We start from the raw sequence: 25,521 nt of genomic DNA, 5'->3' as shown, positions 1-25,521 counted from the left end.
AGTCCACCAAGCTAGATGGCACTATGCTGAATTAAAATCTCTATCAGTCAAGACTTTTTTTCACAAATGCCAATAAAATTTGCGTGCTTAACTTTCCTATCCCTCTGATGTCACTCTCCTCTTTCAGTCAGTGAGTCCATTAAACTCTATCTTCACAGACAGAAGGCTCTGCTTTGCTTTTAGCTATTCATACCTTCTGTTTAAGGCTTTCTATGGGCAAAACCAGGCACAGCCCTGGTCTTGGGACTGTCATAAGCAGAGAGGTATTTTGATATGGCTGAAGTTTGCTTGGTAACTTGTACCATATCAGGATTTGCTTCAATACTGGTTGTCAAAGATCAAGGCACAGTGAGAGTGTGATGGATGATGGCCAGGTACTAATGCTATCTTTCTCTTCCATGTTGCTCTACCGTTGGCTTTCAGTAAGTTCAATCACCAGAACATCGTGCAATGCATTGGTGTCAGCCTACAGACGCTGCCTCGCTTCATCCTGCTTGAGCTCATGGCTGGAGGAGATATGAAGAGCTTTCTTCGGCAGAATAGACCCAGGATGGTGAGATAACTTCCCTGCTGGGCTTCTGGTTCACTTTAGTATGACTTGTTTTATGTTTTTATGAGTTGGATAAAGGCACTGAAGTCAAGCTAGGCTGTGTGTGTATCCCAGCTCCTACAGATTTCTGGATACCTATATCTGTTTGCTTGAAGTAAGAAGGTGTCAGCGAGACAAAATGAAAGCAAGGCCAGAACTGCAGGCTATAAGTAACTGAGGAGGAAAGAGTAAAATCCTGTCCTGCCATTCCAGAATTCTCTGTCAACTGGTCTACAAATTAAGGGGCTTGCTTTCTTCAATGTCTGCCTGTTTTCTGTGTACTGTGATGGTACATGAGGAACTGAAGTCATAACACTATACGTAATAATGGGAATTCATAGCACTAGGTCCTCAGCAGGTGTGCATCAGCATCCTATGGAGATGAACAAATTTATACTAGTTGAAGAGCTGAGCCTAATTTATTTGATATATCTCTGATTTCTGATCATCTGTGTAAAAATTCCTCCCCACCCTTCCTGAGAGCAATAAAGAAATTCCTAGAAAAACAGAGAAAATTTCCCTATGGATAAATGAATGATGGGGTGAAAATAAGCAGGGCTCCTGGAGAAACATTTGTTTATTATTCTTAGTTAGGGAAGTGCAGATGGTGAAGGGTTAGTACCAGTCCTGGAGTCCTGTGGTAAAGCATCCCTTTTTTGCATGCTGCTCCTGAGGGTAATTGCTGTTCTGCAAGAACAGATATGTTGATGAATGCTGACTGTTGGTGCAGAGATGTGTGCTCGAGCATCTTTGCTCTCTCTCTGAGTTCTTGTGCTAATTTCTGTTGATAGTTTATTGACTCACTCTTTATAAGTGAGTGGATTTTTTTCTCTTCCATCTTACCTTTTGAACCTGTTTGTCTTTTGATTTACCCTTTACTAGGCTATACAGGCCAGGCCGTATATCTCTCACCAGCTTGCACTCATGTGCCGTGCTCAAGAGAGGGGAAATTTTCTGAAAGTCTTAACTAAGAGTTTACTCATTTTCTAACACTCTGCTTTTATCTGCTTATGTTCCTCTTTGCTCAACTCATTTAACCCTTCCACCATCCTGAATGTATGTTTCTCCCTTCCCCTTCTTCTACCCCTCTCTGTTTATCCCCTGGCTGAACTATATTCTTCTGCTCCACTATTCTGCCCTTACTATTTTTTTTGTGTCTTTTTCCAGAATCGGCCATCCATGCTAACAATGCAGGACCTGCTGAACATAGCTAGGGATATTGCCTGCGGCTGTAAATATCTGGAAGAGAATCATTTCATCCACAGGTGAGGAGAAACAGTCCCTTTTGATGTATCTCAAGGTGCATGAGACTCATACAGATTTAATTTGCAGTGGATTAGACAGGACTAATCTCCAGGGGGGAGAAAGATATTTCCCCTACCAACACAGGCTTGTGCCCAGATGTCCAGGAGGGCCTCACTGGTTTTTGTTAGGAGTTAGGTTCTCCACCGTTCTTTGCACTGCTGGGGAGAAAGGAACCTTCCGTTCAAAGTGAGCAGCTTTAAGTGTTAATTTTCAGGTGCCTGCAATGTAAAGACATTCGAGATGAGCCCTGTAGTCCACTAGATGGTAGTGTCACTCTGTGTTGGCTGTTTGATCTCCCTAACTTGACTTAAATGCTTTCCCTATCCCACCAGGACAGAACAGCCCATCACGTTTGAGGCAATGACTAGGGAAGAGTAGAACAGGGATAATAGGAGATAAAAACACAGCTCAGGCTTCCTTCCCAGCTCAGTGCCTGACCTGCTGTGTGGTCTTGGGAAGCCCATATTTGTCTGTTCACACTTTTTATTCCCTCTTTTGTAGAGCAAAAACCTGTTGATATGGCAGGCTCCAAATAAGAATAAAATATTATAGAAGAGGTAAAAGTTATTTTAGGTATCCTTAACTCCCAGCTGGACACTGGACTCCTTTGCTTCAGACTATGAACTGTTTCAGCTCATAATGTTCCCAGGCATAGCATACAACTGAATTCCTTACTATGAACTGCATGCTGAGTTCAGTCCTTATATGTAAAGCAGAGGAGAGACCTGCACAAGAGGGTCACACAGGCTTTAACTAAACTGACATACAGCCTAGAGATCTGTGAGTCGAGAACTGATTCACTCACATGCACAAACACGTGTACATATGCATGACATCGAACACAGCAAAGAGACAGAAATAGGCTAGAGTGGGTAGAGACTGGAGAAACTTAGGGAAACAACTGGCAAGCAGCAATCAGAGCAAAAGGCCATGAGGCTGAGGTATGGTAATATGTTATGGCTTCATTATTAGATCACATGAAACAGTTTTCAGGCTACTTTACATTGGAACAATAAAGTAGTTCGTGTGAAAAAGTGTTAGAGTTTTCTGTTACTAAAAAAGAGCAGTAAGAATGTGCAACAAGTTTTGGGTCTTGGATCTCTTAATAATTACAAGAGAGGATCAGTATTTTAATTGGAAACTTCTGAGTTAATTGCTATGGCATTATTTTTTAAAAATTCTTACAGTAATAGTAATATCCTTTTAACAGCATCATATCACTTTAAAAAAACAAACAAACAAACATTTGGGTCAGTTTCTGAGCTATTAAATCTCTAACATAAGCAACCTGGGAATGGATTAATTTTGTTTTGCCAACAGTTCAGGAAATCAGTATAGAAGGAATTTCATTCCAGTTCTGTATTAGTATTTTTAGTGGTGTCAGTATTCCTTAGAGTGGGTTGGGAAGTGAAGGATACCATTATAGATATCAGGTATCCTAGGGGTGAAAAGTAATGTAGTAGGGTTGCAGAGAGATCACTAAAGACAAGTATTGTCATCTAGGAGTCACAGCTGATAATGGAAGAGAAAATTGAGCCTGACTTCCAAATCCTGAAGGATTTTTCAAGGCTGGCAATGGGAAGAAACATATGAGTTGTTCAAGGAGCTCATTTTTCTTGGCAGTCAACAGGACCCCCATAGTGCTATGATTTTTAATTAGTTTTTTTTCAGAATGCATATTTTAAATGAACACAAATCCTTCAGCTGTGGCCAGGAAGGCATCACTGCCATTTCTCTCAAGCTAAACCTGCACTCATCAAGTAACTGCTCCCATATGGAGTTTTGCTTGATTTCATGGGAGATATCTTCCCTCTTCTAACACTCATGCTGTTTTCTGCCTTAGTGAAAGAAGATGGGAGTAAGGAGTGTTTGGAAAACACTGGGTAGAAAATATAATGCAAATGCAGTTTAAGAATTGTGGTTAATAAAAATTATAATGTAGCTGGAATTATTTCTTTTTTTTTAACAAGGCTCTTCTCATTTGTGTAAAGATGACTCAACTGAGACTTGCAGGACAAGGTCTAATGTTCTTTCTTTATTCCTTTAGCTGTTTAAGAGTTTTGAATAAGATTTTTTTTTTTTTTTAAGAGATATAGCTGCAAGGAATTGCCTTTTGACCTGTACTGGAGCAGGACGAATAGCCAAAATTGGTGACTTCGGGATGGCCAGGGATATTTACAGGTAAGTGGAAGGCAATTTGAGTCCTGTATCTCTGTAATTTCTATCATTTTGACCAATTTGAACTGTTTTCTGGTAAAGCAGTGGAACCATCCATTATATGTCTGACTTTGATGACCAGTTAACTAACTGGTGTTAACAGGCTGTAAATTACCACATCCATGCTTACAAGCCGATCCACTTCAACTGTGGCCCCAGGAAAATGCAAACATATGTGGACACTAAACCAAGCATAGACAAATTTATTAGCTAGTTGATCATAAATAATCTTAAATTAAAATACCGCACAACAACCATAATTCTCAGTTTATTATGTCAAGAAGACTGGCTGCATCAACACCCTGCCAAGTTTGATGTCTTCAGCTGTGCACCTAAACATCCTCAGTTTCCATCTCAGTTGCAAAGAGGATATAAAATACTGCTCCAATGCACTATTTGTGTTGATGACTTCTTTCCTCTTTCTCGCTTGGCCCCCATTGCCATAGGCACTCCCCAGCTGAGTTACTGCGGTGATAAGATCTTTTATATATCGAAGCCCTTTCATGCCGTGTGACATTCTCTGTGCATTTTATATTCCCCAGAGCAAGTTACTACCGCAAGGGAGGAAGAGCTATGCTTCCTGTAAAGTGGATGCCACCAGAAGCTTTTCTAGAGGGTATTTTCACCTCCAAGACTGATACCTGGTAATAAATGTCTTTTAATCACTTCTACTACTCACTGATCAGCACCAAGAAAGGTACTGCTCAAGAAAAAAATTGTCTGTTCAGCAGGAACCTTAAAAAAAGTCAGAATTTCCTAGAAAAATATGAGAAGTCTTCCCACTGCATTCAGTAGAAGTATGGCTAAAGAATTAAAAAGAATTAAGAAGTCTAATGTAAATGAAGGTAACAAAAACTTCCCGTGCATAAATATAGAGTATCATATGAAGCCAATCAAGAAGTGAGAAGTGAAAGCAGATTAGATTCTCTAGAAGTCTCAGTTAAAAATCCAGAGAAATACCATCAGACATTTTCCTCAGGCCTCAGTATTTGCTGCTCAGTTTCCTTCAGTGACAAGGCCTGCTTAAATACCTCTTAAGTGACTCTCTGTACTACCCAGTATTACTCTTTTGTATATTCATGCACATTGCTGGATAATGGAAGCTTTCCAGTTGCTTAAGAATGCCTCTTTCTCTATACAGTAGATTCTTCAATATACTGTACTGAGACATTCCCTTAAATGCCACACTGACCCAGTTTCCTGAAGTTAGTGATGCCGGAAGACACAGGATTGCTTATCAGTGCCTAACTGTGCACAGCCAGTACTAAGTATTTTGAAGGAAAGTGCCACAGTTCCTGTAATAGGCTATTATAAGTAACATGCATGTACTGGAAATTACTTTGACCTTTGCAACAAATAGTGACTCTTAAAATTCTGACCCTGCTGAAGTTCTGGCAGAATCCTCTTGACTTCCCTGTTTCTGGTCATACATAATTTCCAGTGGCAGTGCCTATCTAACCCGTGGAGGTAAAAAAGGAGAACAACCTAATCAGAACAAAAAAAAAATGCTGCTACCTTTCAGTTTCATTGGATGTCTCTTTTATTCTTGAGCATCTTGTTCCCAAACACTCATTCAATTGTCAAGGAAATTTTCCTGTCCGACCATCCAGGAGCCATGCTGGCAGTCACAGTCACACCACCTAAGCTCCAAAAAGGCCCCTTGGCAGCTACACACACCACACTCACACAGTTAGACCAGGTTTCCTCACCAACTCAGCCCCAGGTTTCCCATAGCAGAGTCTCAGATGTCTGTATCCCTAAAATAATTTAATTATGGTGCAAAACCAAAATAACAGCTCCAGCTGGTGCCTCCAAAGAGGGACCTCAAACAAAGGAAAGCCTGGGATTTTATACCCTCACAGTCTTGGAGCTTGAGCAAAGGTTTTGATTGGGTTTTTTTTTGTAAAAGTTGACTCATAATCACACTAATTGCACATTACTGTGGTTGGACAGCACCTTTGAAAGGTTGTTGCTGTGGTGTTACCTACACAGCTTCATGTTAGGTTTGTGGAGCACCAATGAAACCTAATCGGTATTGTTGGTTGGTTTCTGACACAGGTCCTTTGGTGTGCTGCTTTGGGAGATTTTCTCTCTAGGCTACATGCCCTACCCTTGTAAAACCAACCAGGAAGTGCTGGAATTTGTCACCAGTGGAGGAAGAATGGATCCGCCAAAAAACTGTCCAGGACCAGTGTAAGTATTTCCTTACTCTCACAAGCCAAGGTGTAGCAGGTATCACACATGTAGACAAAGACATCTCTAGTCAGGGAATGGTGACTGCCCTCAGTGTCAGGTGGGTATTACTAAACATCTCTTGAGCTATTGCCTCTTATATACAGCTAAGAGCACTATAGGATTTGCTTTAAGTAGTAGTTCCCTAATGAGACAAGATCCAGGGATGACATATCCACTTTTGTTCTTCTTTGGGCCATGTACCAAGTGCCATTCCTTGCACCTGTGATCACTTCATACTGAGACACTTTTTTTGTAATTATCTTTCTTGATCAATACTTTTTTTTTTTTTCTTTTTTTTTTTTTTTTACTTACTTTAAGGTACCGGATCATGACGCAGTGCTGGCAGCACAGCCCTGAGTATCGACCAAACTTCTCTACCATCCTGGAAAGAATCAAATATTGCACACAGGTATTGCTCTTTGGAATCTAGGAGGATGATAATCCATGGAATGCCAACTATCCAAAGACATTAGCTCATTAGCTTTAGTCCCTAAAACAAGTGAAGAGTCCTGAAAGACTGATAGAATTACTTTCCCAGTTGTGGTGGTGCTGTTGGCTCCACTGCTCTTTTCCAATATCCATCCTCACTCTCCCATCTTCAGCCCAGCCAAAATGAAAAGATACTGTTCCTGTGCAAGTGGATGCCGTTAGCTCTCAGCTTGTTCAGTAGCAAAATGTCCTTCATTTCATGATGAGGTACTTAGAATCTTTTTTCTGCATAGCACCTTTTACAATGTGCAGGAATATTGCCCAAACCTGATGGCAGTCTCTGCCAAAACCTTTTTCAATCTCATAGCTATTTCTTTTAAAGTGCAGATGTGACAATCACCCTGGAGGTGTAACTGATTTTTGTCTCTACTTTTAAGGACCCTGATGTGATCAACACTGAGCTGCCCATGGAGTGTAGCCCTACACCAGAGGATGAAGGGAGTATGGTCATCCGCCCAAACATTTCCAGTGGGATAGTGCCGCTGCTGGTAAGCCCTTCTCTCACACCTCAGACAACACCTAAAACAATGGAATCTCATCATGCTGGGCACAAACTTGTACAATGCCCACAAGAGCTCCTGGTGGAGAACCTGAGCAATCGGACTGCCCGAGGGCCCAGCCTGCCATGCCTCAGTGATTTCAACAGCGGGTCGTGGTTGCAGCAGACATCAAACCAGAAGTTAGACCTCACCAATCCAGCAGCCCACAGACCTAAAAACAAAACAAAAAATCTCTGGAACCCAACCTATGGATCATGGGTGCTAGAGAATATCTGTCACTTCAGCCCCAGCTCCAAGCTCAAAGGAAATCCAGAGCGGGAAGATTCAGGCTTTGATGGGAATTGCAGTTCTCCTAGCTCTCGGACATCTCCAGCGTCTCCAAGTCGAAGCAACTGTCCTCACCTGGATATCAGTGGGATAGAACTGGTGAAACTTCAGACTTTCCCCTGTGGCAATGCAAATTATGCTTACGATGACCTGTGCTATAGTGCTGACCACCAGCCATTAGCTTTAGCAGAAGTCAGAGCAGCTGTGCTAAGAAGCTCCAGTCTGAACAGAGATGAAAACTCTTTTTATAAAACAGAGAAAACATCAAGAGAGAGGGACTCTGGTCTGTCTTTGTCAGATGACCTGAGTGTTACTCCAGTATAGCAGAAATGGTTCTTCCCAAGATCAGGGAATGTGTGTGTCAGGAAGGAGTGCTTCCTATTTCACTTCCTCCATTTTAACTCCTTCAGATGGGTGAAGTTTCAACATCAGCAATGTTCTGCTTTCTCCATCTACCTGCTGGATCCCCAGATCGTTAAAGATAGTTGCATTTCTATCTCTGTCCTTCAAATGTGTTCCAGCTTAGAGGTGGAGAACAATGGCATTATTTCTCTGAATACCTAAGGAATAGACTCCTCCTCAATATGCTCAGGTGAAAAGAAATGGACCTACCATCCAGCTGCAGCATTTGGATGGAAATAATGACCAATACAGGTTGTTTTTCTTTCTGACTGAAGAATCCAAAAATATGTGCTGTGCCAGCAGCAACCAAAATGCAAAGGCTGCTACATTCCTGAGAGCTTTTTACAGTCCTGATGAATTACTAATTCTCATGTAGTATATGGGAAGTAAAAAAAATAGCAGACACATTTTCATCTGTTTTATTAGTAGACCTTGTGAAAGCTATTGCTCAAATTGGAAGCAGTAGGAAACAGTAGGAAAGATGAAAAAAAATAATCAGACTCCTCTGAGCATGTGCTTTGAAAACAAGCAATGAAGAGGAAAACAAATTTACCATTAAAAAGGCAGTATTTGGTGGAGCTGATAGTATCCCTTGGAATAGAGAAGGAAATGTGCTGCTTGCCTCATGGTGTAGCTCTCCTCACAGCTCCTGGCACTGAAGGGGCAGGTGGTTTTTCAAGAAAGCAAGAGCTGCATGGCGTGATGAGAAATGGACTGTCTTTATCTTCTAACGGACTTTACTTGAGACGAACTTAATTTTTGTAAGAACTTTGATATTCAGGATTAATTCCCTGTGCTATGTTGGTAAGCATTAAGCTGAGGTTCTTGGGTGACTGTCTAGCATTTGGTGTACTGGAGTTCTTGGTTTTAACACCCATGTCTCTGAGGTAGAAAGAAAGTCATGCCAAGAAAGGGCAGAGTGAAGGGAAACCTAATGCAAACACTACTTGAGGTACTCTTTATACGGGAAGGTAGAGTAGCTTGACCATTTGAGAAAGCTAAAACCATGACTTTGCTTCATACAGGTGAGCAGGTTATAATTTTTCCTTGCCTAGCAAGCACAGCACACAGACTTGCTGGTAAAGGTAGTTGTTTGTTTTGAAGACAGCTCATTTCTAAGGTTTTCTTTGGTTGCTTAGGATCTAAACTAATGGTTACTGGTTAAAGCCTGCAAAATAATGAGACAGAAAAGGCAAAGAATTTGGATTAAGTCTGAACAGTCTTGGAAGCATTCTGTCCTTCTACCACTCCTGAATGTCACACTGCCAACCTACAGTGGCAAATTACATTACGTTTGTGCGTAATCAAGGTGGGTGGTGAGAAGTCAGTTGTAGACTACTATAGTTTCTTTCTGAGGCAAGAGGTTCTCTGGTCCATGCTTTACGCTTAGTGGTCAGCTGTATGTACAGTCTGAACATATGTGTTAATAGGAGAGGGTTTGCTTTGACCACACAGACTTCCTGTCCTTTACATCATTTAGGGATGGACACCACTGACCTATGGTAAGGAAAAGCACAGAGTGAAGAATGTGAATCCATCCTCAGTGAAATGCATCCTTGGCACAGGTTTATGCTTTGTTGGTCTGACTTTGTATCTGTTCCAAACTTCCTATAGTTTTAGGCCTTTGACTTTAAAATGACTAGTTTTATATAATGTCATTTCAGTGCATAAAAATATCTTAAGAACAGGTGTCAAGAGGACGGAACCAGACTCATTCCAGTGGTACCCAGCAAAAGGACTAAGGGCAACAGGCACAAACTGAAACGCAGGACATTCCATCCAAATACAAGAAAAAAACTTGTTTACTTTGAGAGTTACAGAACATTGAAACAGGTTGCCCAGAGAAGCTGAAGAGTCTCCTTCTCCAGACACACTCAAAACCCATTTGGATGTGATCCTGTGCAACCTGCTCAAGGTGAACCTACTTTAGCAGAGGGGTTGGACTAGATGATCTCTGGACGTCCCTTTTAACACCAACCTTCTGTGATTTCCAGACACAAAGGGTGATGACGGCCACCTTTCAGCAATGACCTGTATGGTATGGAAACAATTCCACATCTATGTTGCAAAATGACAGATGGTCAGAAGACAGGGGTCCCTCTGTGTGGGGCAAATTCCAGTAGCAGTGTGAGCACTGAGGAACTTAGTGACCAAGGGAGATGGTTTGCCTTGCCTCCTGCCCTTCTTTCCCTTTCACCTTTGCTTTAGCTCTCTTGGCTTCTCTCACATTTAGCTTATCACATTTAGCTATCTTACATTCAGGAGTTGCTACAGCCCAGTTAGATGAGGCAGAAGAGCCCATTTAGCAGGAAATTTTCTCATTCTTTCCTGTTGCAGAGCCTAACATTTTTGGTCATGTTTCAGAATGGCTACCTCTGGAACATTCCAGTCAAAAATCAATACATCTACTCTCAGTTAATTGGAATTTCATCAGTTTATCCTTACCTTTCAGAATATATGGTTTATGCATTTATATTTTTTCCCCCAAAGGTGACCTATTAAACTCTCCAACAGTTGTGACTTGGTATCAGCAAGTCAGCTGCCTCCTCCCTGAATATGTGATAAGGCCACAGCAGAGTGCAGTGATCCTGGCTCAGCTGCAGTGGACATGATGCCAGCTCACTTTTCAACCCTTGTTTGTAACAGGCTCTGTCCTGAGCAGAGCACTGGCGGTCATGATCATGCTTTTGCAGGCCCATTATGACTCTGTTTTCTCCTTACCCACCAGCACGGGTTGGAAATTGGTGGCAAGAGACTTGTTCAGAAGCCATGAGAAGTTAACTATACCACCCTCTCTTCCCACAGACTTTTTTACATTAAAAATACAAAGAACTGTCTTGCGCCTGCTACTTCATAAAGTAACTAAACACCACCCTAAGAATGCAGTGAGAAGCAGGTAGAATCCCTGCTGTCCATATGGTTACCCACCTTGAGCTACCACTCATACACAGGGGTAGCTCTGTCTTCCCCATACACAGCACTTGTCTCAGTGTAAGTCACAAATTTTAGAAAGGCTGATAGTGATAAAACTAGGTAAGCCATTGAAAAGTGAAGTGAGAGAAGAGCACAGTTGTATTACCAGTGCCACAGGCAATCCTGACTGCAGCTGTGCTTCACTTTATAAACAGAATGCAAGTCCAGCACTTTGCACAAATACCTATTTTTACTGAACAGCTGTATTAAGGTAGTACAGGAAACACATACACAAAGCTGCACTGAGGCAGAACAGAACTCCATCCTGACCAGGATCTTATCGCTAAGAGTGCTCAAGAGTGAGGTGCTGAAGAGCAACTGTAAGAGCTGAGTGAGCATGAACTGATAATTTATTTCCTAGAGATACTCTGATGGTTTACAACCTGAGCATGTAGCTCAGGGTTGTACTAAGGCAGATGTAGTCTCTTCTAACAAGACAGGATGTGGAGCTGCAGATACCAAATGGGCACTAAAAGAAAGACCTGGGAATTTTAAAAGCCTCTGCATTAGCAACCTAAATTTTATACAAGCTCTTAACTCTCTCAAACGGAACAATTTTCTGTCAGCATAGTTGCCATGAACCTTGACCTGCAACAGGTTTTTTTTAGCTGCTTTTAAAAACCCTCACAGATAATTAATTTTTAATTAATATCTTGGAGGAAATAATGTTGAAATTGCTTCTGTTGTGATGCCGAATGTTACATGTTGTCCAAACCATATTATCTGAAAAGAAAAATAACAATGACACACACTAAAACCTTTAGTCCTTAAATTCTGAAACTTACTTCATACATTCAGAGATTTCATTATGCTCAATTGCTATCATTTCAAAATATAACTTGCTTGAAACCATTTTTTCAGGAGACACTTTTAGCGTATAATCAACGAGATAAACCCATAGCATCAAAATTAGATTACTTTGGCAACTGAAAGACAAAACACAATTTTGTTTCCTAGAGGAATGACATGAGCTGGAGATCTGGGATTAATTCAGTCCTGTTATCCATGCAAAAAGTCTTCCAACACTTCCCACTGCAAAATCAGCCATTATAGGGTTATTATCAATTGCTCTTCCTGAGAAGTGTCTTTTAACACGTTAGCAAATTGGGTTTGCACTTGAGTGTATAGAGTTGTTTTTTCTTCTGGGTTCAGCATTAGTACTTTATGTTGCTTCATAAAACCTCATACTTACATTTTAAAGAAAGGACTTATCAACAAAATAATGCAAATTTCATTTTATCTTTCTCTGCTTTCTTTTCACGTTTGTTAATATTCCTGCTTCTGATTTCTTTGTTACTTTTAATCTCAATTTAAGTGCTTTGCATCTTCATTTTTCCCTTTAAAGAAAAAGGATTTTTAATTATACACATTTAAAGTGTTTCCCTCATATCAACCCTTTTCCTGACCTAATTTCTCAACTGATTAGTCAATGGGCAGGTGTGCACTAAGAAAGCTTTCCAGGACTAATAAAATAGTTAAGAGCTTTTGCAAGTGTACCTTATTCCACCTCCAGTACACTCCCCCTACTTACTCAAAAGAGAAGAAAATGCTGCTGCTGCAAGTACAGTTTTCCCCAATGTATTTGCATCTCCACAGCTGTGTCAGCCAGGGACCACACTTCCTTAGACCCTTGAGCAGCAGAGCTCTGTAACTGTTTCTCCTGTAATCATGGCTGTGCTCTCTCCTCCTGGCTGTCCACCCTTCTCAATCTGATGCAGAGACTTTAGTGATATCATGTCTAACATCTTCCCATCACATTATCTGAATTTGTTTTGATTTGTCATTACCTTTGACCATGGAAGCACTTCTTGCCAACTTACCTTTCTGGGTGACTACTGTACATAAGTAGATGACATGCCTGCTTCTATGCAATTTAAAGCTGGACAAGTGTATCCTTCTATATTTGCAACACAAAATAAAGAGACACTAATGGTGGTTATTCGCTTCCCTCTCTGTTAAGTACACTTTGCACACAGGTAAGAATACACTCTTTCATGCTGAGAAGTGTTGCTGGTCCTGGCATGTTGAGTGTTCCTTCCTCTGGCCATACAAAACTTCCCAGTGGAACAGTTAACTGCTCTGAGTCTGACAAGTGCCTCTTTATGCACAGTTTTTTGTGTGCTATAGGCTATTCACTGAGATTTACCTTGAAGGAAGCCAACAAGCTTTGTGTGGATCAGATTCTAAAGTTAACACATACAATAGGGTTTGGAATCAAGCTCCAGTGTTAGCTTCCAGTTATCTTAGAGTTGGTTTTGCTTTAGGAAATACCAGATGCTAAAGACTAAAAGCAAAAGAAACATTGAAATAAATAGTTTTTGTCCCTTCCCTCAGGCATTTCTGGAAGAAAATACCATTCTAATGTGACCAAAGCACAGTGGCTTTTTTTTCTTTAGTCTCATTTATTTAGTAGCATACACACTTCAGAGTAACAAACACTCATCCAATACAGTCAATGTCAAAAGTGACCATGGTCAGCATTGCATTGTAGTGTTCAGAACCGATGCATGTGGATGATACAGGCCATTTGATCTCAGTACCTTAAGAATAACAAATAATAACAACAGCAATAAAAAAGATAGCAAAAGCTCTCTGAGATACTTAAGGGTTTGGTCCAACTCCCAAATGTTTCCCTTTAATAGGAACTGGATCCTATTAAGTGAGTTTCGCCCTGTACAAAATTCAGAGGGATTTAATTTTTACCATTTTGGTTACATTTCAGCCACATTTATATCCCTGTGGGGCCTCATCACCCAACATCTTTAAACTTATCTATCTCTTTGTGCATTTCTTTCTATATTGCACCTTCCTCCAAAGGATCTCACAGCATCTTGCAGGCAATAGTGAAGGACAGCCTCACACCATTCCTGTGAGGTAAGTAGGTACTGTTCCCATCTTTAAAATGGGAACAAAACTGATGCCTAGTTGTCCAAGGCCAAAAAAACAAGTCAATGACAAGTTGAGGGAGAGAAGTCCTACTTTCTGATTCAAATAGGAATGCAGCAGCTATAGCAGTAAGCATTGCTGCATCTAACCAGTGAGTTTAAAGACCTTGGTGCCTAAGTCAGAGGTCAGCTGTTCAGCACCAAAGTGCCTCTGGGCCAGCATATCTTACCATGCTGCGGAAACACACACACTCAGTGTCTCCAGAGTGAGGCACTATCCCAGCAGATGCATTAATGAACTACACTCTGGACTTGCATGTGAACAAGTACCTTGGTTATCATGCATCAGCTCTTCTATGTTACATGTCTGTGCAAATGCATCATGTTGACTCTCTGGTAAATATAAGCTTATTCAAGGCAACTTACTCCATAGTGAAAGAAGGCTTCCTCACACTAGCAAGTGAGTGTACACAGACAGACCCTCTGGTCCATCTGATGAGAGACAAGGTACCTAACATACCCTGTGGTAGTTTGCTTATGAGCTCATAGTCTCACCCTCCTAGAACTCCTGTGCTCAGCTGGAAATCCTGCCCTTGGCAGTTTACCAAGAAAAGCTGCCTACTTCTTTCCTTTCCACAACAACAGCAGATGATTGTGATTTCTTCCTTTCTGATCCCTTAGCAAGGCAAAGAGGCCATTTCAAAACTAACTTCCTAGAACTATGTATTACCTAGAATGAGTTTCCAGACCACAGTTTGCTATTGCAGAGGTTTTCATTTTTCCCTAACCTTTCCAACAGTCATTCTAAAAGTTTGTCTTAAATTCTCAGCTGACATTTGAACAGCAACCTCTACCATCTAAATCTCCCCTCTAGAAAATAAGTTACACTGGTGCAAAAGATTCACAGGTGTGGTAACAGAAGAAAGAAATTTAACTCTGAAGATTAATTAGGCAAACCACTAAAGGAATTATATCTTCACAGTGTTATGTCTAACTTCAATAATTTTTTTTTATTATGGTAGGACTGCTTGCAATTGAAGTCTCATAAAAAAGGTAATGTTATTAAAGTCCTCCCTGTGAGACCTATTTACTTGCTATTCATTTGTCATCTCATAGCAGTTCAAAAGTTAGGAGGCATCTGGAATGATATCTGTGCTCACTGTCAATTAAAAAAAAAAAAAGCAGTGTAAACCCTCTGAAACTTTTAAGTGGAAAATTCATTAACATGCTATCATGCATATAAAACTGAGAGACTCTGAGAGGCCACAGAAGTCATCTGAATTTGCAGTGAACTGCAAAAATAATTACCAGTTTCAGACACCTTCTGGTTTAGGATGAAATGCTTCCACATGTCATTACTTCCTAACAGAATACCTACTCTAAGTCATCTAACTTTTATGTGACAATTGAACTTCAATTTTTAATACTGCTGTTTTGTTTAGAGGTGATGAAAAAGTAACTAAATCTGACTGATCTTTTAGTACAGTAGTGTGTTATCCAAAGTAACTCATTTTAGAAATTATTTTAGGCTCTTCAGTTCTAATTACAAATGTTATACATAGATTTCATTCCAGATCTGAACTCTACAGGATTTTTTCTGCCCATGATAATGATTATTATTAAGTAGCAGTTTCTCAAAGCATGGAGTCAGCTTCATATATCCAAAAGTTCTCAGAATCTCTCCTGAGCCCAGGACACCAGCAAAAGACGGCAATTTCTGATCAATGTGCATTACTAGCTTTAGATGTTGAAAGAAGATTAACCATCAAGTAGCAATGTAAGTCTAGTCCACATTTTGGAAACTGCATCATCACATTATTAATGTTAAAACCTGGAATGTGAGTGAACAAGAGACTAATGATAGTATTTACACTGCTAGTATTTAAAAAACTGTTCAAGTGACTAGAGGAAACCAAGGAGAAGGTATGTGAAGCCATTACAAGAAAACACTTCAATCTTCTTAACCTAAAAACTGTGAATTTTCTGTGGCTGTGCCTGAACCACAGCAAAAGAAGAATTAATCACAGATCACCCTGTAATTCCAGATAGGGACTAGAGGATGTGATATATTGACATCCCTTCACCCAAACTGCCTGGATTTAACATCTGATACCTTGGAGGAAGGATGCCTGGGAATTATTTCATCACTGTGTAATGCTGTGAATGCAGAAACATTACCATCCTGATTGTTGTGCCAGTTTACATACTTAAGTGGCAGCATTGTATTTGAGAACAGGAACATGGCCAAGAAGTCACATATATTAGGAGACAGTCAAATCATGATCTTAAGAGATCACACTGGTTGCTGATTACTAGTGCGTGCATCTGTGTGCTTGTGTAGAGGGGTTTTATCCTTAAAAATAAACAAGCCTTGGAAAAAAAAAACTTAGTTCCCTGATCTGTGTGTGAAAGATCATTAGTGATTTTCAGAACTGCAGTTCAGCTGCAAGAGGCCAAACTTGCCAAGCTACTAACATTTCCAGCAGCCTACCCAGTTGGAAAGTCAAATGGTTTTGGAGACCATAGGCTGCTATTCTCTCCCTAGAGTACTTGTAAACTCCTGAGAAGCTACATAAAAAGCCAAGGCTGTTCTTGGATAGAAGCAAGGTTAGGGTGGGGAAGAGGAGGAATGGTCAAGAGCAGTTAGCCACATCAAGCCACTACAAACTGTTGTCTCCTTTGCTCCAGGTTTCTTGTGATTATCACCCATTTCCACCTCGTTCACACTGTAACACAATGCAGTAGAAGTTGTTGGTCCAACCTACAGTGTACACAGGCACAAGAAGACTTGGAATTAGAGAGGAAAAAACCAATCTGGTCTTAAAACTATGCAGTTCCCTGAAAAAATGGTTTTTTCTGTCCTGAATCCTCAAGTATTTGCCCCGGTTCACTAAGAAGTAATCTGGAGTCCAATTTTGCCAGAAATCACAATCATTCTGGTTTACCACACAGACCTCTTGACTCATGCTGGTGTGATTCCCAAGTATGGAGATCTTCATTCTCTGAGGACCAGTCTCAAGTTCATCTGATGCAATACAGACCAATCTGGAGTTATTTGTTGACATCCATAGAGGGCTGATGCAAAGTAATTTTGATCACTAACTGCCAGGTTCTGGATGTAGCTTCCTCTGCACTGATGACCTCAGGAGCTTGGACTTAAAGGTTTCCTTCTAACTGAGTTTCCTTCTACTTCAGTAAAGCAGAAAATTACAGAGAAGCCCTGCAAGTTTTGTGCCATTCTCAACTCATCTTTCAGTGATGCTTTCCAAGATGCCAATCAAATTGTCCAACCCCAACAAGTACCCGTCCTCCCTGTTGCCTTCTTGCCAGGGGATTCTGTGATCCAGTGTCTGCCCATCAGGGAGAAGGGTAGTCTTTCCAAAATCAATCAGCCACACATTAGCATTCCCACTGCCATCATGTACAAAAAGTAGTGAACTTCCAACAACCTGGAAGACAGATTGAGATGATGAGGTTACAAATACATCTTCAGCCCTCCCCCATCACTTAACACTTCCTGATAAGAAGGTGACCTCCTCAGATGACCTGTCACCCAACACACTTTTGGGCTGCACTTATACACTGACAATTTACATGCCCCATTTGCATAACCATTTCAATCAGTAAGGTCTAAAAGGGCATGTAGATGAGAAATGGACACAGTAGACAACGGGAAGAAAAGCAATTCTTCATCTCACTTAGCAATAGGTCTCAATTCGAGCAATTCAGCAAGGCCAGTGACTATTTTCAAAGACAGACTATGCCCCATGATTAACAAAAATATCTCCAGTGATAAGAGGACATCAACAAGGTAAAATAAAATGTCTAATCTCATAATCTTGAGCTGTAACAAGCAGAACTTACAATGCTAATGATGCCTTCTGCACAGCAAAGCACACAGGGAGAACATCTAAAGCAGAATTATATAGTATTTCAATGTAAATCCATTATAACTAATACAGCCCTCATTGGCAAACTACAATAATGCCATTGTACCAAATGCAAACTTCCACACTGCCATTCCCCTGTAAAGATTCCCACTGGAAGACACCAAGATTAGAGAAACTGCAGGAAACCAGTACTAATAAACCACTCTGTGTAGTGGCCCAGAGTTATAAGTGCTGTGATATTATAAAGATGGGAGGATTTACTATTTCTCGACTAGTTTAATCTTCTGTATCATTGTGATCAAGGTTTTGTGGTATCTGTGTTGTTAACATAGATTAGTTTTGTTCTACAAACTCCTTTCTACTCATACAGCATGCTATTCTTAAGTACATCGGAATGACCAAATGAAGAAGCAATGCACCTCCACAACATTACACTCACTGCTCACCTCATGTCGCTTGAAGAAGTCTGAGGATTCAAGAATGACATTAATTTCCTGCAGACGCTTGAGGTATTTTTTCTAGAGGAAGAAGAGAAAAAAACCCCAAACAACCCATAAGCATCTAACTGAAGACTGAATAAAGATACTGTTTGCAAGAGTCAATATAATGAAGAGACCATATTACTTTTAGGCTAGAGGTCCTTCAAAACAACAGGTTCATCATTTGAAAGTCAATCTGAAAATACACTTCAGCAAGCTTTCACAGTGAATGAACAGACTGCGGTTCCTCTGCTGCATGTGTTACACCAAGCATACTTCTCTGTCTTGATTTGGATGCAGTGAGGCTTTCTGCGTGTGGGTTTTTTCCTTCTTAATAAAGAGAAAAATGTTTCAAGCAATTAAAAATCTTTCATCTACAGTGAAAAGAGAATGAAATTGTGTTAGAGAGACAAGGAGCTTCAACCATGGTGGGGGCAGTGGTGGGAATATAAAGAATCAATGTCTAATGTATAAAGTTCTAGTGCAGATTTTTAGTGCTGCCCTGTGTTACCTTGCTCCTCCTGGAGGGCTAATCTGCCTCCATAATGGCTTCCACATTGCAGCAAAACACTATGGCATCCTTTGAAGTTTCAAAGACAAGAGACGTGTTATGCCATCTACCACATGCCTGCTGTGCTACCCATGAAGTAGCATACAGGAATTGCTCTTTGAGACAAATTTCATACATGTGAGCACAGTCACCAATCCCACTTCCTGCCTCTATGCTCTGTTTTTATCCTCCCCAGACTGAATTCCCAAATCACAGGTTTTCCTGCCAACACAATCCTTGCTTAGATATTGTTGCCGTGGTATTTTGGTCCTGAGAGCAACTGAAGTCAAAACCATTTACTTCCTTGGTAGTCTAAGTCCTATTTCATGTACCAAAGAAAGCATGGCCCTGAAGCAACTTCATTGGGTCCAAGATCAGATAACCTGAAGAGTTCAAACTCACCAGAATAGTTGTGTTGCCCTCAATGAATTCCACAAAAACCTGTAGAACTTGCTCCTGTGTCTTCGTAGTTTTGAAGTTTGTGTTACATGTTCCATCTGCCTTCTGCACAAAACCACACAAAGACAGAGATGATTTATACCACACGCATATCATTCCTTCATCAGTCAATCCTCTTGAACCATCAACAGCTCAGCTCTTGCTAACCAGATGAAAGTGAGTAGTTGAACAGGAAGAGAACAGATAAAACCAAGAAAGAAGTAGAGGAGAAGAGATACAAAAGCTGATTGGATAACTTTAAATGGCACTAGCACTTCATTTCCTGTTGAGTACAAGAAAATAAAAACAAACCTCATGATAATACAAGCTTGCAGGAGGGTTTTCTCACGTCAGTGCTAGCAGTGCAAAGTTCAGTGGGGTAAACCACAGTGACCTCTTTGGATGTCCTCTTGTCTAGCTAGATGTAGTGAAACCCTGGCTGAGGGCGTAAGGGAACATTTTCATGTCCAGTTTTACTCGTCCTTTTGTTTTTCTATTTGGTGAGGGTTTTTTGTTGTTGTTTTGTGGGTTTTGTTTTTATTGTTATTTCTGTTTATTAATGTGGAAATCAAAGAATCGCAGTTAGGACTCAGTTTCCAATATACCTTTGAATATTAATGTGACCTAGAAGTCACAGAACAGAAATCTAGTTGCAGATAGGAACAACTTGGGATTTGCAATGCTAGCAGAGACAAAGTGAATTTTGGCAAACGACCATGTAGGCATGCTCGTTCCATGTGGGTCCTGGAGAAATTCAGAGTATTTTTGTGCTAGCAGTAAGGCTCAGTACAGAAGTATCCTGCTACTGAAAAAAAACAAGTCTCTTTATGTGCTGGTACAGACCAGCTTGTGCTTCTGGAATTAAAAGTAAATAAGAGCAGTGCATGAATCAGAGGTATCTGTCAACATAGACTATATGAATATGCAAGTCTCCAGCAACATCCCTGCTCCTTCAAGAGACACAAATAGGAGATTTTAGGACAATCATGTAAGATACAGCAGTTACCACAGTTGGTAATAAAAATCCACTAAACCCCTGAAGGATTATCAAACTGTTTTCCTCTCCACTGTATCAGAAAATCCCTCATTTTCATTATAAGAGTAAATCAGCAGGTCATCAAAATGTATTCTCTCCTACATATTAAGTCACTGTACCAAAAGTGGATAAATTCAGCTCCAGTCTCAGCAGGTGAAACACTATTTATTCCACAGCTTGAACTTCTAACATACACATGAAAAAATTTCAATAATGCTATAATTCCAGATCTCTCATGCAAGAGAATGAACTGACTGAATGGCAGAGCCATGCAGAACTGCCTCCCACCTACCAGACTTTCTAGAGCAGAATAAACAGAATTTTATTCCAAGGCTGTGGGCCAGATACAAGTGTGGCATGTCAGCCTGATGAGATGTGCAAGTTATGCAAGAGCAGTTCAGCAGGTAGGCAGTGAAAGTTAGGAGCCATCTGATCTGATGTATGATAATATTCAACAGCACACAGAAATTTGGAACTTCATCTGATACCGCGTACCTCTTCATTGGAGTAAGGTATTTTAAAAATAATTTCTCCCTATGCCAGTCTGGAATCGCTGCTCTGTGTTCCCTTTTCATTCTTTTTTTTTGTCTGAACGGACTAGTTGCTTGTTTCCCTGTGGTTGAGAAACACTGCTATGATTTTGCTCCCTTCCAGTGGTTGGCAGGAAACATAACTGCTGCCTGTCCTATTGTAAACAACATCCAGATTTTGAATGGTATCATCCCCAGTATTCTAAACCAGGGCTCTGCAACACCTCTGGATGTACCTGAGCCCCAGGAGGCACCTGCCTGACCCACTCCTGGAAGTCATGCCTTTGTCATGGACTCCACATACATTCCTGCACAGCAGAGCAGTCCATCACACAGTGCAAGTCATGGGTCATTTGCAACACTTCTCATTACATGTGCCAGTGACACAGCTTGCAGAAGGGTAGGTTTCACAGTTCCATAAAGTAGTGTTACCTATCTTAACCCATGTGGTCTTGCTCAGAGTCCTCCACAGACTTCCCTTAAAGGATTCTGTCTTACCTTAATAGATACACAAAGATTTATGAATCATATCTGATGTCCTCCTGGGAACATGGCTATCCCTGATCTATGGTTAAAGGAATGGTACCAAAGGAAGAAGTAACTTTTCAAAGTGCACTGACATTCAGTGATAGAATGGGAAGCCAGAAATCCCAGTTCTTGGCCCCATGAATCTCTACTCTGCAAAACTATTAGCTCCATATTGTAGAGAAAACGTTTCTGATGCCTAGCCTTCAGACAGGCCCTGCCAGAGAGAAAACATGCATTCAGAATCTGGCAGGCACAAGATAGCATGTCCTGTGTCATGTTCCAGCTGTAGGGAAACCAAATGGTTTGAATTATTTTTGATAGGAGGAAAAGTGACAAATCCCGTAAATGAACCTGACTTGATTTCAGAGATATGGGAGCAAGACAAGGAAAAGAGGCTGTTCAACCTAAAGAGAAAAGGTGAAGGAGTGCATATGGTGAATAAGATCTCATTTATCGGCAGCCACTTCACAGAAGGGCTTATATGATTTCACTTTCTTTGCTTCTGCTTCTTACTCAAGCAGCCACAGAGCAGGAATATTTCTGAATGATCAAACCCAACATATCTTCTCAGTTAACTCCAGGAGTTATCACTGAGATCAGGGAGAACATCCCCTTTTCCCCAACAACCACTAGCTGACACCACCGACTCTTATAGGCCCTCCTCCCAAAATGGGGATCCCTGCAGAATGGCTTTGCTTTTCTGCAAATATACAGAACTGGATATACAGTTCAGCTGCAGTGAAACAGTGTAAGGAGTACTGATGAGCTGTATTGCTTGAACAACTCACTTTCTGCCACCATTTCTCCATGTGAAAAAATTAAGAGAATGATACCTACATTCCTCATAACAGCACAGGGAGATAGAGGGAAAGGTAATGTAATGAAGTACTCCCAAAGCATTTCCTGTGCTTAATCAAGGACTAAGTATTCGTGTTTTGCACAGTTACAGCATCGTTCTCCGCAGAGGGAAATATTACACAGTCTTGTGCCATACTGTTCCTACCCATCTCTGACAACCAACAAAACCATAAAGAACAAGCCAAGAGACATTTGGAAGCTCCCCTGTGCTCCCTTAGCTCAGTCACTCTCCAGGATTCAACATAAATCTGTACATGTACACTGACCAACTATCTTTCCAAGAACATACATTAAAGGACCAAAGATCATCTGGGTTTCTAATTCCCTTACAGAGAGTATACAAAAATCTAAGTGGTATAGGAATAAAACAAGTACCTTGATACCATTGTTAGTTGGCTAAAGGGCAAGACAAGATCCTGTGTCTTGGTTGGACTGGAGCCAGATCATCTACCACCCAGACAGTTCCTGCATGATGATGACTGTGTCTAACAGCCAGGAGTGGGTGGCACAGCGTACAGAGGGCCAACACACCATGAGCTGGAAGCCCCAGTTCCTGCATCACAGCAGGAGAATCTGTGAATAAGGAAGGGATAAGACAACACAGGGAAGCAGAGAAGAAGGGGGTATTTAAAGAGCCTCTGTCCATCAGCATTATCCTCTTTTATCCCTTTCTTATTTCTATGTGCTTGAATTGTGCAATGGAAGCAAAACTAATCCAGGTTATAATTTACAATGTCCTAATTAACCTAAATTAAATGTATATAGTCTGGGAACATCCTGACATCACACAGGGTAACCCACACTACCTTCTTTACTGCTGTCATGCCATGGGTTTCAGGCAACAAGTACTCACCCAGGGTGCAAGTGGGTTTGGACAGCCCTCACCATGCTCTCTGCTGCTACAAGTACACCTCTATCTAAACCCAAGCAAACTAGTTTAAGGCTGGCTGTGACAGGCCTATGCAAGCAGAAAGCACGCTTCCAGATTCCAGCAAGTGCTAACATTCAAGTAACTGAGTCAGGGTGATATTCTGAGAGTAGGCTCCTGGTAGGTATCTGACATTGCCATGGAACACAACACATGCAGGACAGGAAGGTGATTCAAAACAGCCAGAACAGCTTCATCAAGGGCAAGTCCTGCCTGACCAACCTAGTGGCCTTCTATGATGGAGTGACTACATCAGTGCACAAGGGAAGGGTTGCAGATGTCATTTATCTGGACTTCTGCAAAGCCTTTGACATAGTCCCCCACAACATCTTTCTCTCCAAACTGGAGAGAGATGGATTTGAGAAGTGGACTGTTAGGTAGATAAGTGGTTGGACAGTTGCATCCAGAGGGTAGTGGTCAATGGCTCAAAGTCCCAGTGGACATCAGTGACAACTGACGGCCCTCAGGGGTCTGTATTGTGACCAGCGTCATTTAATATCTTCATTAAGAACATAGACAAAGGGATCGAGTGCATCCTCAGCAAATTTGCACCAAGCTGAGTGGTGTGGTTGACACACCTGAAGGACAGGATGCCACCCAGAGGGACCTAGACAGGCTCGAGAAGTGGGCCCATGAATCTCATGTAGTTTAAGTGCAAGGTGCTGGGTCAGGGCAACCCATAGTATCAATTCAGGCTGGGGGATGGACAGATGAAGAGCAGTCCTGCCAAGAAGGACCTGGGGGTGCTGGTGGGTGAGAGGTTGGATGTGAGCTGGCACTGAATGTGCACTTGCAGCCCAGAAAGCCAATTGTATCCTGGGCTGCATCAAAAGCAGTGTGGTCAGCAGATGGACGGAGGGGATTTTGCCCCCGTGCTCTGGTGAGACCCCATCCGAAATACTGCATCCAGTTCTGGGGTCCCCAGCACAGGAAGGACAGAGACCTCTTGGAGCAAGTCCAGAGGAGCGCCATGAAGATGACTAAAGGGATGGAACACCTCTCCTATGAGGAAAGGCTGAGAGAATTGAGTTTATCCAGCTTGTAAACAAGAGAAGGCTTTGGAGTAACCTAACTGAGGTCTTCCAGTACCTGAAGGGAACCTACAAGATAGAGACTTATTGCAAAAGCATATAGTAATAGAACAGCAGGGAATGGCTTCAAACTGATAGTAGGTTTAGATTAGTTATTAGGAAAAAATTCTTCTCTGTGAGGTTAGTGAGGCACTGGAACAGTTTGCCCAGAGAAGTTGTGGATGCCCATCCCTAGAATTGTTTAAGGCCAGGTTGGATGGAGCTCTGAACAACCTGGTCTAGTGAAAGCTGTCCCTGCCCACAGCATGGCGGTTACACGATCTTAAAGGTTCCTTCCAACCTAGGCCATTCTATGATTCTATGATTCTACTTAATATAAAGAATTAATTGGTAGGAAACAAAATTGCCAAGGTTCTTCTGGGGCTCTAAGGTAGTATTCTAGGAAAGGTACAGGGGCACAGACTTATCCATCAAGAACAGATGGACTTTGTCGATAGACAAAATTTATTTTGGATTATTTTGGCTTTATTCCAGCTCCATCTATACTGGATGTCGTCATGTACTTAAAAGGAAAAGTGGTTTCCTCGATCACAAGAGTATCTAAGCAAATGTTTTTAACATGCCTTGCAAATAAAAACGTAACTGCAACAAACCCACTTTACTGTGATTCACTTGGAATAAATATGTATAGTTCCTGGATAAAAAAAGTAGTTGCCTGGGGAGAGGTGGTTAATTCTTCTGTTCTGAATTCCTCCTCATAAGAGTTTCATTTTCATTCTATCTATACAGTGTACCTCCTTGAGTCCTTCCTGCAAAGTCTCTGTGGTGGATTCAAGTATGGTTGATGTGCACTTGAAGTTTAAATTCATCGACACTGCTCTGTTATAATTACAATGAATGCTTTAAAACTGCAATACAGTGAACTCCATGGTTTCAGTTAGTGCATTTTCACATAATCCTTTGGACTAGCACTAGCTTTTTGATTAATCAACACATGAAACAAAGTTCAGTCTCCAGGAACAAGCAGAAGTGAAACTATTACCTTAATTCCTTCAATCCTGAAACCCAGGTTGGCACTAGAGCTGATGGTTTCCCTCCACTGCATGTAGCGGGGTTTGGTGACAGCATGCTGGGCATTCTCTTCAGCCGTGGGAGCAAGAGGATCCACTTCAATCATTTTTTTGTACATGTCCTTACGCAGCTTTGGTTTCTCTCGTGCCTTAGTCAACTCTTCCTCCAGGTACGTTCTACAGAAACATCCCATCCCAACAAAACCGTAAGGACTTCCCAAACATTTCTTTTTACAACTTACAAATTGGCTTAAAAAAAAA

At 41.2% G+C, this 25,521-nt stretch overlaps 2 protein-coding genes across 2 annotated transcripts in view; one reads left to right on the top strand and one right to left on the bottom strand.

Moving 5' to 3' along the window:
- The window catches only part of LTK (leukocyte receptor tyrosine kinase), a 32,859-nt gene extending 24,743 nt beyond the window's left edge, over positions 1–8,116 (top strand). Inside the window, exons 16-22 of the mRNA XM_018082254.2 lie at positions 424–553; positions 1,757–1,854; positions 3,983–4,075; positions 4,654–4,755; positions 6,170–6,304; positions 6,665–6,755; positions 7,213–8,116. Of these exons, the coding sequence (XP_017937743.1) occupies positions 424–553; positions 1,757–1,854; positions 3,983–4,075; positions 4,654–4,755; positions 6,170–6,304; positions 6,665–6,755; positions 7,213–7,986 (1,423 nt within the window). The 3' untranslated portion in view covers positions 7,987–8,116. The remainder of the gene's footprint in view (positions 1–423; positions 554–1,756; positions 1,855–3,982; positions 4,076–4,653; positions 4,756–6,169; positions 6,305–6,664; positions 6,756–7,212) is intronic.
- Positions 8,117–13,419: 5,303 nt separating this feature from the next.
- The window catches only part of ITPKA (inositol-trisphosphate 3-kinase A), a gene marked incomplete at its 5' end in the record, with an annotated part of 51,935 nt that continues 39,833 nt past the window's right edge, over positions 13,420–25,521 (bottom strand). The window contains 4 exons of the mRNA XM_029964355.1: positions 13,420–17,371; positions 18,259–18,330; positions 19,244–19,345; positions 25,233–25,437. Of these exons, the coding sequence (XP_029820215.1) occupies positions 17,168–17,371; positions 18,259–18,330; positions 19,244–19,345; positions 25,233–25,437 (583 nt within the window). The remainder of the gene's footprint in view (positions 17,372–18,258; positions 18,331–19,243; positions 19,346–25,232; positions 25,438–25,521) is intronic.

The sequence above is a fragment of the Manacus vitellinus genome, unplaced genomic scaffold, assembly GCF_001715985.3.
Source record: "Manacus vitellinus isolate BGI_N305 unplaced genomic scaffold, ASM171598v3 scaffold_6_pilon, whole genome shotgun sequence".
In the NCBI taxonomy this organism is placed as follows: Eukaryota; Metazoa; Chordata; class Aves; order Passeriformes; family Pipridae; genus Manacus; species Manacus vitellinus.
This window is presented reverse-complemented; position numbering and strand designations above follow the sequence as displayed.